The 18,491-nt window shown below is 39.3% G+C and overlaps 1 protein-coding gene across 2 annotated transcripts in view; it reads left to right on the top strand.

Moving 5' to 3' along the window:
* Pdk1 (Phosphoinositide-dependent kinase 1) overlaps positions 1 to 18,491 on the top strand; it is a 776,015-nt gene that overhangs the window by 479,424 nt on the left and 278,100 nt on the right. For both annotated transcript variants that reach the window (XM_068378675.1, XM_068378674.1), the window contains exon 11: positions 11,110 to 11,262. In XM_068378675.1, coding sequence (XP_068234776.1) covers positions 11,110 to 11,262 — 153 coding nt within the window. The remainder of the gene's footprint in view (positions 1 to 11,109; positions 11,263 to 18,491) is intronic.

Genomic DNA, 18,491 nt, shown 5'->3' with positions numbered 1-18,491 from the left:
AATGAACGGCCCGAAAAAGTCTACGCCTGTGAATGTAAATGGTGGAGCTGGCTCGAGACGATCTTGAGGTAAGTCGGACATTTTTTGCTCTTGGCATGGCTTTCTCATTTTTCTGCACGTTATGCATTTGTGGAGTTGACGTCGGACAGCAGAGTTGATTGAAACAATCCAAAAGCGTTCTCTAATTGCTGCAATGGTGTGATTTCTACCCGCATGGCCAAGTTTCTCATGAGCATCTCGTACGATTAGAGTGGTGACGTGCGAATGTTGTGGCAGTAGCATAGGATGTTTCACATCGGAGTCCATTGCGGCTTTCGAGAGGCGTCCTCCCACTCGCAGAGTTCCGTCGATGAGCACTGGGTCGAGACGGAATATCGTACTTGTTTTTGGTAGCGAGTGTTCTCTCTTGTCTTCTTTCGTGGTTGTTTTCTTGAGTTTCTCGACCTCGTTTGCAAAGGTGATCTTTTGTATAAAGCAAACGATTGCCTTTTCAGCCTTTTGCATGATCTGTGCGGTCCTTAAATTTATAGTTTGTTCTTTGTTTTGTAAGAAAGCCAAAAATGCTATGAATACTGCTACTGCTCTCTTCAGTCTCTCCCACCTGGAGAAATATGTGATTAAAGTCATAAATGGTGATCCTTCTTCTGATGTAGTTGTAGTAACTAAAGACATTAAGTCTTCTTCTGTAACCTGCGGTTCGCTGCTGGGGTGCATCTTTGCAGGGCATTCTGAAGCTGGCATATTCAAGAAATCCGGACCTTCCAGCCAACGAGTCATGTCTGACGATATCACAGAACTTACTCCACGTGATGCAATGTCCGCTGGGTTCAAATCGGTGCTAACGTACTTCCACTGGTTAGCGTTGCTGAAGTCTCTTATTTGACGGACTCTGTTGGCCACAAACACTGGAAAACGCTTTCTCTCAGCTCTGATGTAATAAAGGACTGTCGTTGAATCTGTGTAATAGCAGATTTCATTGAGATGGAGATCAAGCTCAAGGGTCATTTTCTGTCCTAAATTTACAGCTACAGCAGCCGCTGTGAGTTCAAGCCGTGGGATAGATGTTGCTTTCAATGGAACAACCCTTGCTTTTCCGATGAGAAATGAAGTTTTCAAACATCCACCCTCGTTTGAGGTTAGGTATGCAACAGCGCCATACCCAGATGTACTGGCATCTGAGAAAACGTGCATCTGAAAAGTCGTATCTTTTGCTTGCTGTGGTAACTTCAGACACCTCGGGATTGTTATCTTCTGAAGGTTCGGGACTTCACTAATCCATTGTTTGAAATGTCGCTGGTGATCATCAGGCACCGCGTCATCCCAGGCGAGATTGGTTTCTTTGCAGAGGTCTTGCAGTATTTGCTTTGCCAGCAGCACAAATGGAGCAGCGAAACCAAGGGGGTCATAGATGGATGATACTATGGAGAGTATGCCTCTTCTTGTCAGTGGTTTGTCTGGCAACAACACTGAGAAGCCAAATGTGTCCGTTTCGACGACCCAAAGTATTCCGAGGGCGTGCTCGGTAGGCAGAGGGTCATAATTGATGTCTCTTGTCTTTAACTCTTTTGATCGATCGTCAGCTGGGATGGTGTTTAGGACAGAGACGTCATTACTAGTAAATTTACACAGTCTGAATCCACAGCCCCGGCAGGCGGCAGTCAGTTCAGCAATCAGAGAACTGGCTTCGGTGGCACTGGGTACAGACTTTAGACAGTCATCGACGTAAAAGTTCCGCTTAATTGTATGGGCGACTTCTGAACTTAAGTTACTTCCTTCATCTGCGACACGTCTAAGTGCGTAGTTGGCGATACTTGGTGAGCTCACTGCGCCGAACAGGTGTACCTTCATCCAGTACTCTTCGAGTTCTTTTGATATGTCACCGTTTGGCCACCAGAGGAATCTGAGATGGTTGTATTGGTGTTTGGGTACTTTCACTTGGTAGAACATAGACTCCACGTCACAAGTGAAGGCTACCTGGTGTTCTCTGAATCTGGTTAGAACACCTATCAGAGAATTGGTGAGATCAGGCCCTTGCAGCAACTGATCGTTTAAGGATATTCCATTGAATTTTGCACTACAGTCAAACACCACTCTAATTTTATCTGGTTTTCTTTGATTGTACACTCCATGATGGGGCAGGTACCACACATGTCCAGATTTGGCTGTGAGCAGGGAGTCTGGGATACGTTCAGCATAGTCATTCTGGAGTATTTTGTCAATGAAGTTGACGTAGTCGGAGTGGTACTTGGGATCCTTTTGCATTTTCTTCTTTTGATAGAGTGCTCGTTTGATTGCAAGGATCTTATTATTTGGCACCATTAAGTTCTGATTCCTGAAAGGGAGAGGGATCTCAAAGTGACCGTCTTTAAACACGACATTGCTTTCAGCCTTCTTCAGGAATGTAGTGTCCTCTGGAGACAATCCTTTCTCTCCAGGATACCTTGCTACCTGGCTATCAATAAAGTCACTTTCCAGAATATTCAGTATTCTGTTTGGGGAGATAATTTCAGTAGCCTGCTCAATGTCCTCGGTCGCAATGCGGATACTGTTTACTCGATGTGTAGACGTTACACTGTTGTCCTCTACCGGGGAGCTGACTGTCCATCCGTGACGATACTGCAGAGCGAATGGGCCTTTACCGTCTGTTGATATGATTTTCAGAGGCTCCATTGCTAGTGGGCAATTACTGCCAATCAGTAGACCAATGTCTATTTCTGGCATTATTTCAGGAATCAATTTTGCCACGTCGTGAAGATATGGCCAGCATCGTAACAGTTCTGGACGGGGTATTTGATCATGGCTCACTGGAATTTCTTGTCTGGAATACGTTTTTGGAAGCAGTATACCGTTCTGGCCGTTTATATCACTGACGACGAGATCCTGGACAAGGTAGCTTTTGACTATGCTTTCCCCATGCATAGTTTTCAGACGCAGATTTGTTTGAACACCGGAAGCTTGCAAGTCATCTTTCAGTTCTTCTGATAGGAAGCACCCTGTGCTTCCTGGGTCATAGAGGGCGTAGGTGAGAACTTCTCGGTTGGTTCCCCTCTGCTTTAAACGAACAGGTATTATTGCTTGAAGAACCATGGAGGAGTCGTGAGAAATAACGTTGCTGGTAGCGGTATCTGGAGGGTTTTGGCTGGATTCCTCTGTACGGTTTTGAGAATATGAAGATCTGTCAGAGTAGTCCGACCTCCAAGGTAGTTTGAAGCCATCTATATGCATGGCCGTAGGATGACCTTTGCCACATTTGTGACATTTTTGCTTGTTCATGCACCCCTTCGATATATGATTCAGACCATAGCAACTGAAGCATCTACGCTGCTCTATAATAAACTTTCTTTTCTCTTCGAGAGATTTCTGCCTGAAATTTGCACAGTTATCCAGATCGTGATTTTTGCTGCAGTAAAAACAGGAGGGCGACCTAAAACCACGAGTTCTACTTTGGCTCTCATGATTAACTTGCATAGCAAATGCAGATTCTGTTGGTTTCCCTTTTGATGGTTTACTAGAATTCAGTTCTCTATGCATTGCTTCTTTCCCGAACACTGGGTCATTGACACACTCTGCTGCGTTAATAACAAACTGGACAATGTCACCAAAGCACGAAGACCTGTTCTCGAGGAGTCTGCGGTTTGTGGCTTTTTCGCGCCATTTATTCTGGAGATAACTTGGCAATTTCTGGACTACCACCTGCAGGTTCGGTGCATGATCAAGAACAGCCAGGTGAGTAAGTGTTTGCATGGCGCTGAAGCATTTTAGCAAGTAATGCGAATATCTTTTCAGACATTTCCCTTCGTCTGGTTTTATCGGCTTCCACTCGTTTAGTTGTTTCAAGTATGCCAGGGATACTTTATAAGGATCACCATACTCTTGTTGTAGCAACTGTCTTGCCCGACTATATCCTTGGTCTGCCTGCATGTATATACAGCTGCTGATGAGGTCCTTAGGTTCACCGTCTGTATGCTGTAGAAGGTAGTAAAGTCTGTCGCTGCTGCTGGCTGTTCTAGAGGAGATCCTGGTGTCAAACGCCAGTATGAAGTCACTGTATTCCAGAAGATCACCGGTAAACTTGGGAACTTGCGGTGCAGGCAAAGCTAGAGCTGTGGCGATACCACTAATCTGCTGCTGTATGGTGTTAACTGGAGGTGAATTAGGCAGTGGATAGGGTGCACCAAAGTTACTGTTCACAGGTATATTTACAGGCGGATACGTATACTGTTCTAGATTTGGAAACGTTGATGACTTGGCATTCGAAGCGTTGACTGGAGTTGCAAGAGTGTTAGTAACAGTCTCTGAAGAATTTCTGGGAACAAATTCTTGTGCAGTGCTGGGATTTAAACTGGGTAAGCTGGCACTATTTTCCTGGGTGACAGGGAGTATAACCTGGTTAGCCATATTGCCACCCCTAGCCGTGTTAGCACCTTCACTCGCACGAATTCCAGGGGCAGCTACACTAGGTCCGGCAACCTTAACATTCATGTCTTGATGGTTGGCTCGTTGCACAATAATGCTGGTATGTGTCTCATTGTCTTTGTTACCAACATTGTCGTCGCCAATGTCATTTTCGGTTTCTGCAAAAACACGTGCTTTTGCTCGAGTCTTGGCTATTTCGATATCCAATAAAATCTCTTCTGTCTTTGCCTCCTGTTCCTTTTTCTTTGTCACAAGTTCTTTTTCGGCAAGCAACTCGGCGTGGCGTGCTTTGGCTCGCACCTTTTCGGACGTAGCCGATTTGCCAGAAGGAAGGGAAGAAGGCCGTTTGGAAGAACGTTTTGAACCAGATCGGCTTAAAAGACTCTCCAGGTCTTCTTCAAGTCGTTTTTCGTTTATAGCTATCCATTCACTAGTATGGTTTCGGAATTGCAGAATGCTAATTTCCTTGGTCTCATATCTGGACAATTCCTGGTCCTCCTCCAATTCGTCTGAGATGTTATCCATGACACAATTGAAGTTTTCTTTGTACTTATCGAAAGCTTCGTTATATTCTTCTAGACACATTTTCACCAAGTGCAGGTTGTCCGGATTTGACATGAGGCCTATGAGTTCGTTGCGTTTTTTCGTTACGTTGCCAAGTGATGATCTCAATTTATTTTTTAATGTTCGAATATCAACTGTCGTACCCGAGTTTTCGTCGGGAGCACCATTCTGAATAGTCTCATCAGACCCCCCCATCTTGTCTGTAGTTGTTTATAACGGGCAGTAATTCCACTTCTTAAGACTCACGTATAAGAGTTATTATAGAATTTCAGCGTGAGTCATTGATGGTAGTTTAACAATTTAATTGAACGATGTTAATGCACTATGCTTCTATTGCTTAACGTGAATGATGGAGAAACACAATTTTGATACGCACATATAGTTCTTTATTAGATCCAGGACGTTAACATCGATATGGTTATATTGTTAGGAGTTTATACATGTAGACTTGACGTATGTAGCATAACTTGAAGTGATGTGAAGTGGCGTGATGTGGTTCAATTACTATGGATAAATGAAAAAGAAATCAACGTATAAATAATATGCTAATGTACACAAAATTATTAAGTTAAATAACTAAGACTGATAGAAACAATATGCAAAGCTTAATTAAGTAAATTATGCATGTATAACTGCTAATTACAAAAAGGTCATACACAAAATCAATATAATTAAGGCTCATCTAAAGGCATACGTTATGTAAACATGTAGGTTTACAAATGGGAAAAGATGAATCCGTTATTCCAAAACAGTATATAATAGGCGTTTACTTACAATTGTGTTCCTATAACAAACGGTCCAAATATTCCTCAGTAAATACCAACTTTCGTTATATTCTTTCTGTATGAAATCACTTTTTAAACTGATAAGTTTTCTCATTTGTTTACCGGAAGACACTGTAGATTACCATAAAGTTCACGTGACCGAGAACTATGCGTAAATTAGCTAAAACAACCCAACACCAAGTAAACAATTCATATGGCCGAGCATAGACTCGAACCAGCAAACTACCACACAGCAAACCTTAACATTAACCATCGCGATAACTAGACAACAAACATTATTTACATTTAATCGTTGGGCATCAACAGCTTGGTTCAATAGGTCCCATGATTGGCCTAATGATTGCAGGGTTGTCATGTGGTCTTTAACATTTAGAAGACAGAGAGCCGAGACTTTGCCCTTGCCGGCAGAGGTGCTCACAGTGTCACAACCTGTGAATGAGTGGAGACCAAGAAGGCAGGCACATTTTCGAGACCGAGAAGATCTGAAGCTTTCTTAACGTCTATATATTCAGTACGCATCTTTGAGCTCACTTTGAAATATCCATGGCATGCTAACTTTGGCGTAAAAGCCATAGCCAAAACAAAGACATCAGTGTCTGGTGATACGATGACAACAGCTGCCAGACCAGACCTGCCACAGTGCTCTGCATGTAGAAGTAGCCTGGTGTCTGCCTCCTTCTGACTACTCTATAGATCTTGGATGTCAGAGACGGAGTCTTTTGTAACTCGTATGCATTGATCTCCATGTGTTAGGAAAAGCTCTTTCTTGTCCAGCCTTTCACGTAGACTTTGATCATTGCTCCATTCATCAACAAGAAACTCAATCAGTTGGGTCTTCTTGTTTCCATTATGTAGAAAATTCTTCCACTGCTTCAAACTGTGGCCAGATACAATCTTACCAAATGTCATAGCACCCTCAGACCCTCTTTTCACCCGCTCGGCATTCTTAATGGAGTTTCCTTTGTATACGTTAAAGACAACATCAATTCGGCACTTAACTCTCCCCTCCCTCAGGATCGCAGAGAAGATGGACTTGGAAGCTTCTCCAAAAGAGACATTTGTGGTGTTGGCCATTATTTTCTGTACAATGGCCATTCCATCAATGATGCAAACTGAATTAGACAGGATGGTATCGGCTGGTGAAAGATCCTTTCTCAGACGTTTGGAGAGCTGTGCCTTATTGGTCTTTCGTAGGGTGCATTCAGGGTTTGCTAATGACCAAGGTATAGGACCAAGATAATAGGACAGCACATTCCTCATGTCCAGCTTTCTGGTCTGTCCAATGAGCGTCATTTTTGCAAACAGGTTTCTGTCAGCAGATATGATGACACTCCATCCCTGTGTTTTCACAGAACTCTTCATTTTGATATCACTAAATGTTTTCAGTTTCAGTTTCTTTAGTGGGTCAAATAACTCTTGATGGCGCTGATATCAAGCCTTTCATTGTAAAATTATTTAAATGCTAAAGTTCCCTTAACCTTGGCCCCTAAAAGATCTTTTGCAATGTTCTCAGGAGCGATCATTCCTGTGGAGAGGCTGATTAGCTCAGAGGAGACACCGAATGGATTTGTCCAGTTTTCATCCAGCATGCTGACCAACATTGATACTGCCCTTTCATCGTTCTTTATCCGTAATGCAGTGAGATCAGGGTGGCAAAATGGTTGGCTACTCCCCAGTGCACTTTTCATTAAACCAAGAAATGAACTTCTGTACTTTGCAGTCAGGTAGTATCTGTGTACTGCACTTGGCCTGAGGCTGTAACCTTTTGTCCCTCCTGGTATCTGGGTGTCTTTATTCACTGTCTCCTCAATGGCCTGATCCACAGGAATCCTTCCAAATGGATTGGTAGGTCCAATTTGAATGGAAAACCCGCCGTTCCAGAGGTGCTCCAGGGCATCTGGGCGCTCTGTTGACAGGTTTGTCATCTCTGCGTAATATGTGCTAAGATACCGGGCACAGTTGTGCTTATTATATGCAAAGGACCATGGTATCATGTCTTTGATAGCAGACAGATGGAGACACCAATTTCCTTCTCTAAAAGCTCGCAGCATGTTCAACATGTCTACCATGTCCAAGTACGACATCCAAAATGATGCTAGATCCCCTCGATCCTGGTGCAGACTCTCTTTGTATGCCTCAAAACGTTCAGCCAGTGACATAAATGCTTGGGTGCTCAGTGTCTCTGTGAAGGTCTCCTGGCATATATCTTGGGAAAATGTGTTGACCAAGTTTCGAATGGCAATTTCACCTTCTCCATGTATTTCTAAGAACCCTTTCATACAGTAGTTCGTGGAACCTAACTGATCGATTGTACTGTTTTCCCAAAAGTAGCTTTCTACTGACCCCTCAGCAATGACACCTGATTCAATGCAAAGATCTTTCAACCCAGCATCTTGGAATCGTTTACCAATGATGCTTAAGAGTGTACACAGGGTGTGAAATGTGCCCATCCGAGGAACGACTTCTGAAAATGTATCTCTCTGCTTCCAAATTATTTCAGTTGCTTTAGCATATAGTGCTTGGTCAAACACAACGATAATGCTACTAAGACCTAGTGATCTGATTAGTTGACACTGGCACAACACATCATTGACAGTAGACAGCAAAGTGGTAGGATCATTTATTGTGGGTAAAATAACCAACTTCATCAGGGGTGATCTCTACTTCATCACGGACTTGAATGTTGAAGCCTGTCCAGCTCCCCACAGTTTAGTTTGAAGCACAATGTGCACGAGTGAGCAACCAAAGCAGAGTTTTCTTTTTCACTTCATGATTCATTGTCTGGTCATCCATTTCCACGAAGAGGAGGTCCAACACGCTTTCCAGCAATGTAGATGGAAGGAAGTCTTTCCTCAATCTCTATGGTCCGATGTTTTCGGTTCTCTTCATTTATTTGATGCTGTATGAGGGGTTGTGGTCCAAACACCCTGGGCTGTGCAATGATGCCGTTAACTTGGTGTGATGTCCCTCCTACGCTCAGTGTCTCCTCCCTCCTATCAATGTTGTCATATGCCAATGTCACTTGAACATTAGGCTGGATAACTCTTGGTATGGCAACACATCCTTCGTTCAACACCATCTTATGAATACACAGAGCTGTGCCAATCTCTTCAAGTTTTGAGTAAGAAACACCATGACCACTTCGGTTTAAGAGGCGAATGATCTCAACACAACCAGTTAGGGATTTGACAGCATATGGCAGGAGGATGTGTTTAGGAGGTATTACCTTTGCACACATTATATCATACATGAGGTCTTGCCCAACTGATTCAATGAGCCTTTGTAATCGATCCGATACAGGAGCTGAGGGGTCCGATTCACCTGTCAACAGCATCCTCAAGAAGGTTTTCACAGAGCATGGTATGAAGGCTGCTCCATCTTTCATCTCCTCTGGTACTGGGGGCCATGACATTTTGACATCATGCTGTTTGACATGGGTTACAGGGCTTTCAAATGACTTCGTCCCTTGTAAACCTGAAAAAATGTAATGTAGTATATGCATAGTGCAATATTTTAATGGTTTAAAACAGATTTCAGCAAAACATGCATACTAAATGATCAGAAGATTGAGTAATTTAATTTTGTTTCTTCTCTGGCTAAAAATGGGCTTCTAAAAAAATTTGTCAAATACCGTTAAGTATCATACCTCAGAAACAAATAAATTTAACATTTTTAGGCATAAAATGGATTTGGACACTTATTATCTCCAATCTGAGCCCATTTCAGTGGAGAAATTCTCATTGGTTCAATATCTGGGGTGATTTTTTGAACAGCGCTATTGATTTTAGGCAAGGGCAAAATCTTGTGACCTTTTGACCTCTAGTGACCTACTTCATTAGCATATGGGCAAATATGATATATAATTATGTAGAACATAAAATTCCTATTATTTTGAGTGGTCATACGTAGCAATTGGACCATTACTTCAAAAGATATTGCAATTTATATTTCCCCTACCCCAAAATTTAGGATCCCATATTGGGACCATTCGTAGATCTTCATGAGGTGATTATTAGCATTAAGCTACTGCTCTAAGCTTGGCTTCAAACTTTTTTTCATCTATGGATATATACCTATCAAGAAAACACAATGACCTTTTGCCACCCCAGGTGGTACCAATATTTGGTCTGGCTCATGGACTAAAGTGCTGAAGGCTGGTGTTGGGAAACGCCAGACCACCTTTACGGCCCTTTACTTGAGGGAGTTTACGCACAAGTCCTTGGACACCTTTGTTCTTACCCCTGTGGTAGCAGCTCAAGCTATTGTCGGACCTTTCCAGTTCCTCTGGGAGAGGGAAGTCTCTTGACTTGATTTTATGGTATGTTTGGCAGTGTGGAAGCAGTCTGCAGGTGATCTGCCTTTTTGTCTGTCTTCTCCCTTGGAGTTTCATACATCAAGACAAGTCTTCCCAGGTAAGATTGCTAGAGTTTGTCAACAGGTATTCTCCCCCCGTCTTCTGCTAGGCAGGGAAGATGGTGGATGTATAAACCCTTTACCTTTTGGTTTTGGAGTTTCATCCAGTCACTGTGACCGTAGGGTCGAGTGTCTCTTACGTTCACGCTCTCTGGTCTCACGATGCTCTTACACATCGCGCGGCGGCTCCAAGTCTCTCAGACCCCACCATCATCATGTAGGGTCAAGAGACAGGGGTGGGTGGATTTAGTCCTCTGCTCTCATTCGAGACCAGGTCTATATCCGGGCAGTTAGCTGTCCACAAGCAGTAAAGGCAGACCTCCCATCAACCAGTGAGTCTTCCTATATTAAATGATTACGAGGTTTGTATATCGCGTTGGAACAAATGACAATTCGTCCTAAATTGTATTTTTCCTAGCTATACAAACCCGTAATCATTTAATAAAAATGCCCGCCTCTACCACCCCTCTCATGTTCCACATTGAGCCTAAAGCGTTTGAATGAGGAAAGCGGGCTGGTGGGGAGGGCGGCGTGGGGAGCTAAGCTCCGTTCCATACCGCCAGCCAACCAATCAGCACAACTGCCTGCTTTTCTTTCTCTCCGGCTGTTTCAGGTGAGCTGAAGCGAATTCCTATATTAAATGATTACAGGTTTGTATAGCTAGGAAAAATACAATTTAGGACAAATTGTCATTTTTTATTTTAGGGATACATTATCTTTTACAATAACAATGTTTCATGGAAAAGTAAAAAGGCAAGTAAAGAAGTAAAATCTAAATGTGAAACATTGGTCTTGTTAAGTACATCCTTCCATTAACAGAACACTCAGAGTACTGCACTGTATCACCTTTGAATGTTTTATCTTCTCATTTTATTTTATTTTTATTGTGGTTTGATATTGTAGTTTCTCAACTTTTTTTTACTCATTTCAGGTGATTGAAGGAGATCAGAGGTTAGGAGCAAATGATAAAAATGGTTACCCTAGTATAAGAAGTCATCCTCTATTTGTGAAGATGGATTTTGAGTCTTTGCACCTACTAACACCACCTAAGATAGTGCCATTCATGCCTAATGTTGGAAATGAGGTAAGTTACCCTGTTACAAACTCTTAAGATGAAAAAATATTAATTGAAGATTTTCATATGAGAAATAGACCGTCTATTTTGATTATGCCATAGCTTTGAGTTGCGATACCCAATCATAATTTAGTTAAATGATTGGTGTTGAAATTGTACTATAAACTTATCACAAGGATTTTGTAGCTATAAGGTTTTTGTAAATTCTCTCTTTATTTTTTTTTATATTTTCTAGCTGATTTTCATTTTAGCACAAAAATAATTCGATAAATTTTTTAGCCTTTATTAGGGCTCTAAATGTATAATCTATCTTTGAAATTTGTATAACTGGTTTTACTCAATGCCAGGTTTTGGTTCCTTTTATTAATCCTTAGAGATTCCAGTGCATGCTTGCACATCATAAGCAGTTCAATATATTCTCTTGTATTAAAATAATTTAATTAGGTATTTCAATTTTAAACCATACTTGCACATCCATAGCAAAGATGTGAATGGTGACATCACAAGGTGCTTACTATATGAGCGTCGTACAGAGGAGAACTTGATAATATATAAGAAATGTAGAGCATAGTTCCGTCGTGCAATGACAAAAGCTAGGCGCTAGTCTTGGGTGTCTTTTGTTTTCTCCATTAACAGTAGAACACCCCATCTGCTATATGGAGAAAAATAAAAAAGATTGCTAGCAAATTTACCCCAAACCTGCCACCAGTGTTGAAGGTGAACGGTCGGTATGTGACTGAAGCAAATTATGTTAGCAATGACCTGGCTAAACATTTTTCAAATGTATCATACAAGTGTGTAGCAGCTCCTGGTTACCAGTATAGGAGCATTGAAGAAAAGAAAATTTTAAATTTTGCAACAGGAAGGGAAGAGTTGTATGATTCTCCCTTTACTGAAAGAGAATTTGATTCCGCACTTGCTGCTTCTAACGATACAGCCCCTGGACCCAATGGAATTCCATATGCAATGATTAAACATGTACCTTTTAATACAGTTATTTATTTTAAGCATTATTAATAGAATATGGCATGATCATAGTTATCCAAGTGTTTGGGAACTAGCCATTATTTTAGCCTTTTTTGAAACTGGGTAAGGACAAGTTTTTAGCAGCAAACTATCGACCTATTGCGTTGACATCTTGTTTATGTAAAATCATGGAGTAGATGGTCAATGCAAGACTGATGTGGTACCTAGAAGAGAAGGGTATTTTATCACCTATTCAGTTTGGATTCAGAAAAATGCACTCAATGACTGATGTGTTGATACGACTTGAGTCCTCTATTTGTGAAGCCTTAGCTTCCAACCATGTGACAGTCTTTTTTTTACCTTGAAAAGGCATATGATACAGTACTACATGGAGATATGGTATACTTTAAACCATTCATGAATTGGGATTAAGAGGAGAGCTACCACTATTTATTCAGTCATTTCTTTCTCAGATTTTTTCAAGTGAGAGTGGGGGAAACTCTATCAGAGAGTAAATATCAGTAAGAAGGAGTTCTTCAGGGTAGTGTGCTGAGTGTAACCCTGTTTGCACTAGCAATTAACCCTGGATAGGTACGGTCCTCGGACACCCCTTTAAGGGTATACTCGGACGCGAACGACCCCGACGCCAAAAAAAATTCTTGAAAAATCAGTTTTTGCAGTAACCTCCTTTTTTCTTTTGCCAAAAAAAACTTCAATGAATGCTTAAAACAACTGTAAAGATAAATACTACTCATCTGCAGAAAAACTATTTATTATAAATATTTTAAAAAATTAAGTAGAAAAAAAAAAAGACCTGACATAAAAATTCATAAAAAAAAAGTTTATACATATATACACAAATCCTTTTAGGAATTGATTCTTGAATGTTTAGGACACATCTTGATGTATTTTGGATGAAGTCAGACCCATGGAGGTGAAGATCTGAAATGAGAAAAAAAGGGTAACTTTTTTTGGCCAAAACAAATTGTCCAAATTTCATGAATTTTTTGGGGTACCCAAATGAAATAGGAAGTGGCTAATTTTTTTAGGGAATAAACATATGTTATCCTAAAATAGAAATATGTAAAAAAATCTTCATTATTTTGTAAATTACATTTATATCAGGGGCCATATCTAAAGGTAATTTTTTGAGTACTTGTAAATTTCGTAAAAAAATACATATATTTAATATATAATATGATATTTATGCAGGTAAAAATATACCAAAATATCACAAATTCTATAGGGAACAAGAATATATATAGATAGGGCAGCTTACGCTTCGGATATGTCCACAAAATGGCCGCCAACCACACTGACTCAGACTCCCTAATCTGCCACTTGAAATGTAGGAAGGGTATGTCAATTTCAAGGTGTTATTTACTAATCTAATTATTATTGGATATGCATAAAAATTGTATGGTGGGTTGCTGGATAATTGTCGATTATTTTACGACTATAAAATTAAAATTCTGACCCAAAAAATTTTTTTTGAAGGGAAATAAAATCGAAAAAAAAAATGTAAAACAATATTTTAGCTAAAAAAATTTGATGATATTCAATCAAAAAAAAAGTAAACAAAATTTTCCGACAAATAAACATCTAGAGGAATCATTACTCTGTGATAGTTCCTTAGTACGTAGTAATTTTGAAAGAATTGGGAAAAAAACGAAAAAATGGCAATCACCGGAAAATCGAACACATACCTATATATACGCCATATCTGGCTAAAAAAAAGATAGGCATGGGTAGCCAGATCATCTAGAAACACTTTCCAACACTATAAAAATATAAGTTTTGCGACACTACTTGCCAATTCCTTACGGTAACATGACTAAGCAAAAAAATGCAAAACAAATAAAAAGGGGCACTCGTGGAAAAATGGCCATTCTAATATACGGCATTTCAGAAAAAAAAAATTTCAGCCACGTGCTAGGCAAACCATCAAGGCATATTTTCCGACAAATAAACATATAAATGAAATATTACTCTGTGATAGTTCCTTAGTACGTAGTAATTTTGAAAGAAATGGGAAAAAACGAAAAAAATGGCAATCACAGGAAAATCGAACACATACTTATATATACGCCATATCTGGCTAAAAAAAAAATAGGCATGGGTAGCCAGATCATCTAGAAACACTTTCCAACACTATAAAAATATAAGTTTTGCGACACTACTTGCCAATTCCTTACGGTAACATGACTAAGCAAAAAAATGCAAAACAAATAAAAAGGGGCACTCGCGGAAAAATGCCCAACATTCTAATATACGGCATCTCAGATAAAAAAAAAAGACATGCACGTGTTAGCCCAACCATCAAGGCACACTTTCTAACACATAAACATGAAAAAAAAATCAATAATATACGGCAATTCCTTACTACGTAGTAAATTTTTACAAATATTGAAAAAAAAACAGAAATTTGCAACCGCAGTTAAATACCCAATATACCAATAACTACGTCGTATCTGACAAAAACAAAATCACGCATGGGTAGCCAGATCATCTAGACACTTTCCAACATTAAAAAAGCAAAAGTTTTACGACACTATTTCACAATATCTTACGGAAAAATGACTTGGCAAAAAAATTAAAAAAAATTAAAAAGGGACACTCGCGGTAAAATGCCCGACATTCTAATATACGACATCTCAGATAAAAAAAAAAGACATGCACGTGTTAGCCCAACCATCAAGGCACACTTTCTAACACATAAACATGAAAAAAAAATGAATAATATACGGCAATTCCTTACTACGTAGTAATTTTTACAAATATTGAAAAAAAAACAGAAATTGGTAACCGCAGTTAAATACCCAATATACCAATAACAACGTCGTATCTGACAAAAACAAAGTCATGCATGGGTAGCCAGATCATCTAGACACACTTTCCAACACTAAACAAGCAAAAGTTTTACGACACTATTTGGCAATATCTTACGGAAAAATGACTTGGCAAAAAAATGAAAAAAAATGAAAAAGGGGCACTCGCGGTAAAATGGTCCTCGTGGTGATGAACGACATTTTAACTAAAAAAAAAAACATGCACATGGTAGCCAAACAATCCACCAAGACTTTCCACAACTGATAACCTATACAAGTTGCACCATTCTACGACAATTTCATAATACGTAATAACTTTGATAATTATGCAAACTACCTCAGAAGGGTAAACTCGGACGCGAACGACCCCAACGCGTCTCAGAAATCGGGGAAGGAGTACAGCTACAGCAATGCACATCTGGACACTACTAGAGCGTGTAGGGGAGACACCTCCTGCAGGTCGATCACCCACAAATTCAGTCACAGGGGTGAGTCACGTGAGAAAAACCTGTTTTTTTTTGACGCTCGGGGTCGCAAACGACCCACCGTACCTATCCAGGGTTAATGGGATATCCTCATTTATTCCGCAGGATGTTCTCAAACATTATTTGTGGAGAATCTTTTCTTTCCATATCATTTGCTGGAGCTAGAATGGCAATGGTTGAGAGAAAACTACAACTCTCAATTGACAAAATTATCCAGTGGGCCGATATGAATGGATTTAAGTTCTCGACAAGTAAAACTACTATTGTCCATTTCTGTCGTATCTGGGGAGTACCTCCAGACCCAAATATGTACAGTGGTACCTCTACATACAAATTTAATTCGTTCCACAACCGACTTCGGATGTAGAAAATGTTCGGATGTAGAAACGAATTTTCCCATAAGAATACATGGTAATTCATTTAATTCGTTCCTCAGCCTAAAAACCCATAATAAATCCTTAATAAATGGCTACACATTATTACACATAACAATAACATAACTGCATAATATGAAAGAAGCATGTAAAAAAGATAATTATAAAGAAATAATAAATAAAAAATGTGTTTTATTGCCACTTTACCTTAGAGACAGGCCAACACAGGTGTAGGATTTGCTACGCCAGGAGGAGACAGACGATCGGCGAGAAGGTAGACATGGTGTTAACATTTTCTTTAAATAAATACAGTGAACCCTCGCTACTTCGCGGTTCGACCATCGCGGATTCACCACTTCGCGGATTTTTTCCATAACCCATATATATACAGTAATATATATATATATATATATATATATATATATATATATATATATATATGTATGCATGTATTTATGTATGCATGTATTTATGTATGTATGTATATATGTAGGTATGTATATGTGTATACATATAATATATATATATATATATATATATATATATATATATATATATATATATATATATATATATATATATATATATATATATATATATATACATATATATTTACACACACACACACACACATATATATATATATATATATATATATATATATATATATATATATATATATATATATATATCTAAAGTAGGAAGATGTGATGTAGTTCTAAGGGAAAAGTATGGGACATATGTCTGGGTAATAAGCAAAGCTCTACCTCCAGTTTGTTTCTTCATTATGATCAGAGATAAATGTAAACAAAACATTGGTTGCCATTTTTTATCATGCTTTTTAGCGTGTTTAGGAAATGCATGATATAAAATCGCCTTTAATATTTGTGCCTGTTTTAGTTTAGGGTACTGTAGTACATGCATTAAGTGTTCTGTACATTAAAGGGTAGTTTGTTAACAGTACTACGTACAAGGGAAGGTTTTAAAAGTCTGAATATACATGTTGAATGAATAGGTAAATATGGCGTCACTACTTCGCGGATTTTCACCTATCGCGGCCGCGTCTGGAACCTATCTACCGCGATAAACGAGGGTTCACTGTACACTCTCTCTCTCTCTCTCTCTCTCTCTCTCTCTCTCTCTCTCTCTCTCTCTCTCTCTCTCTCTCTCTCTCTCTCTCTCTCTCTCTCTCTCTTGTTCTTCTTCACTGTTAGTGTTAGACGTCTATTAATTTTTTCTGAGAGAGAGAGAGAGAGAGAGAGAGAGAGATTAAACAAAACTGAGAGACTAAACAAAAATGTGTTGTGGACATATGATTTTTAACAGCGTTAACGAGTTGAAAGACAGTTAAATGTAACTAAAAAACAATATCAGCGAATCTGAATTCCTTTATTAACTAAAACAAATATAGATACAAACACACTCGTGTGCGTATGCGCAAACACACACACACGCACGAGGAGACACGATCGGCGAGGAGGTAGAGATGGTGACTGTGATAACATACCGTAACCTACACTACGGAAATTTTAATCTAACTTAGCTTATTTATTTTATTTTTTTTATTTTTATATTTCATATTTTTTACATTTTTTTCCTTTTGATTTTTTATTTTCATCACTTTCAGTGACGAGTTACGGTATGTTATCGCAGTCACCATCTCTACCTCCTCCCCGACCGTCTCTCTTACTGAGTAGCAATTCTTGCACCTGTGTGTGTGTGTTTGTGCATACGCACACGAGTGTGTTTGTATCAATATTTGTTTTAGTTAATAAAGGAATTCAGATTAGCTGTTATTACTTTCTTAGTTACATTTAATTGTTTTTCAACTCGTTGACGCTGTTAAAAATCATATGTACTCTAAATACATTTTTGTTTAATCTCTCTCTCTCTCTCTCTCTCGGAAAAAAAATAATAGACGTATCTAACACTATAACAGCGAAGAAGAACGAGAGAGAGAGAGAGAGAGAGAGAGAGAGAGAGAGAGAGAGAGAGAGAGAGAGAGATTTTATTTAAAGATGTTGTTAATGCTATGTTTAGAGAGAAACAGAAAAGAGAGAAGTCTTATTTAAAAGAGCTTGTTAATGCTATCTTGGTTTTCTTTGCTTCACTTTTTTCTTTCTTTCTGTTCATCATGCCGGCCCTTCTTACAAATGATCGTTGCCAACCATCTCTTTGTCCTTTATCCCTATCAACAAAAGGCGTTCTATCTCTTCCAGGGTATTGCTACGATGTCTTGTAATAATGGTGATCCCCTTCGATGGTTATTTGCTTTAATGGCTGCCTTCAGCTTGATGATCCTCGAGATCATAGGCCTATTCTGGCCATATTGTTTAGCCATACAGTATCACTCACATGCACACTGCTCTCATGTTTTTCTGTAATTTCTTGCTTCAATTCTAATGAAAGTATTGCCTTCTTCCTGTACTGAAACTTAGCTTCTTAGGCACCTTGATTATAGGTAAAATCAAAAAGGAAATGTGAGAAAAGGAAGAAAATAAGCACTGTTAATAACAGACCAAACAGAGGACAACCACACGATACACACAAGAACAGAGAACTGAGCACTCGACGCTCAATGGCGT

This window comes from Palaemon carinicauda, chromosome 8 (assembly GCF_036898095.1).
Source record: "Palaemon carinicauda isolate YSFRI2023 chromosome 8, ASM3689809v2, whole genome shotgun sequence".
Taxonomy (NCBI): domain Eukaryota; kingdom Metazoa; phylum Arthropoda; class Malacostraca; order Decapoda; family Palaemonidae; genus Palaemon; species Palaemon carinicauda.
Note: the sequence above shows the minus strand (reverse complement) of the source record. Positions and strands in the feature narration are given on the sequence as shown.